Raw genomic sequence first — 697 nt, 5'->3', positions numbered from 1 at the left:
AACGTCAAAAGTTTCTGTTTCTTTATCTCCAAACACAACGCGTTGAGCTTTACAGCGAGAAAAATACTGTTTGAAATATTTTGCCAATCTTCCATGCAGTGAGTAATACACATCTATAGCACGCATATGTATCCGAAATTAAGGTTAGTAGAAGATCGATCATGCTTCTTATTTACACCCACATTCGTAAAGGGACGATAAACCTGGAATACAAAACTTGAAAGAGCCCATTCGCCGACGATCCATATGCGAAAACGTTTTGCTACCTACAACCCTAGCTGCATGTGCCATGCGTGGCCATCAATCAAAGGGAACATCATCGTTGATCGTCTCAGAATCCTGGGACGAGCATGGTGGAGAACCAGATCACGAGGTCGTCGGCTAGGGCGCCCTCGCCGGCGTGCTTGGCCGCGGCCTGCCTGCCGCCGTCGGCGACGTACACCCGGCAGAGCGGGCACGTCCGCTTGCAGAGCGCGAGCCACCGGTCGACGCAGTCCCGGTGGAAGGCGTGCTCGCACGGGAGCCGCCGCGTGGCCTCGCCGGCGCGGATCCTCGAGAGGCAGACGCAGCACTCCTCGCCGGCCGCCGGCTGCTTCGCCGCCGCCTCCTCCGACGACGGCGTCTTGATGCAGAGCATCTTGGAGATGTAGGAGAGGAGGTAGCTCATGGTGATGCGGGAGCGAGATCGGTCGAGCTG

At 56.2% G+C, this 697-nt stretch overlaps 1 protein-coding gene across 1 annotated transcript; it reads right to left on the bottom strand.

Annotated features, from left to right (window-relative positions):
- On the bottom strand, positions 1 to 697 carry LOC123048462 (E3 ubiquitin-protein ligase ATL41). The gene has a single exon (XM_044471560.1). It carries the CDS (start codon positions 665 to 667, stop codon positions 332 to 334), a length of 336 nt encoding a protein of 111 aa, XP_044327495.1. The 5' UTR covers positions 668 to 697; the 3' UTR covers positions 1 to 331.

Source organism: Triticum aestivum, chromosome 2D (genome assembly GCF_018294505.1).
Source record: "Triticum aestivum cultivar Chinese Spring chromosome 2D, IWGSC CS RefSeq v2.1, whole genome shotgun sequence".
Classification (NCBI taxonomy): Eukaryota; Viridiplantae; Streptophyta; class Magnoliopsida; order Poales; family Poaceae; genus Triticum; species Triticum aestivum.
Note: the sequence above shows the minus strand (reverse complement) of the source record. Positions and strands in the feature narration are given on the sequence as shown.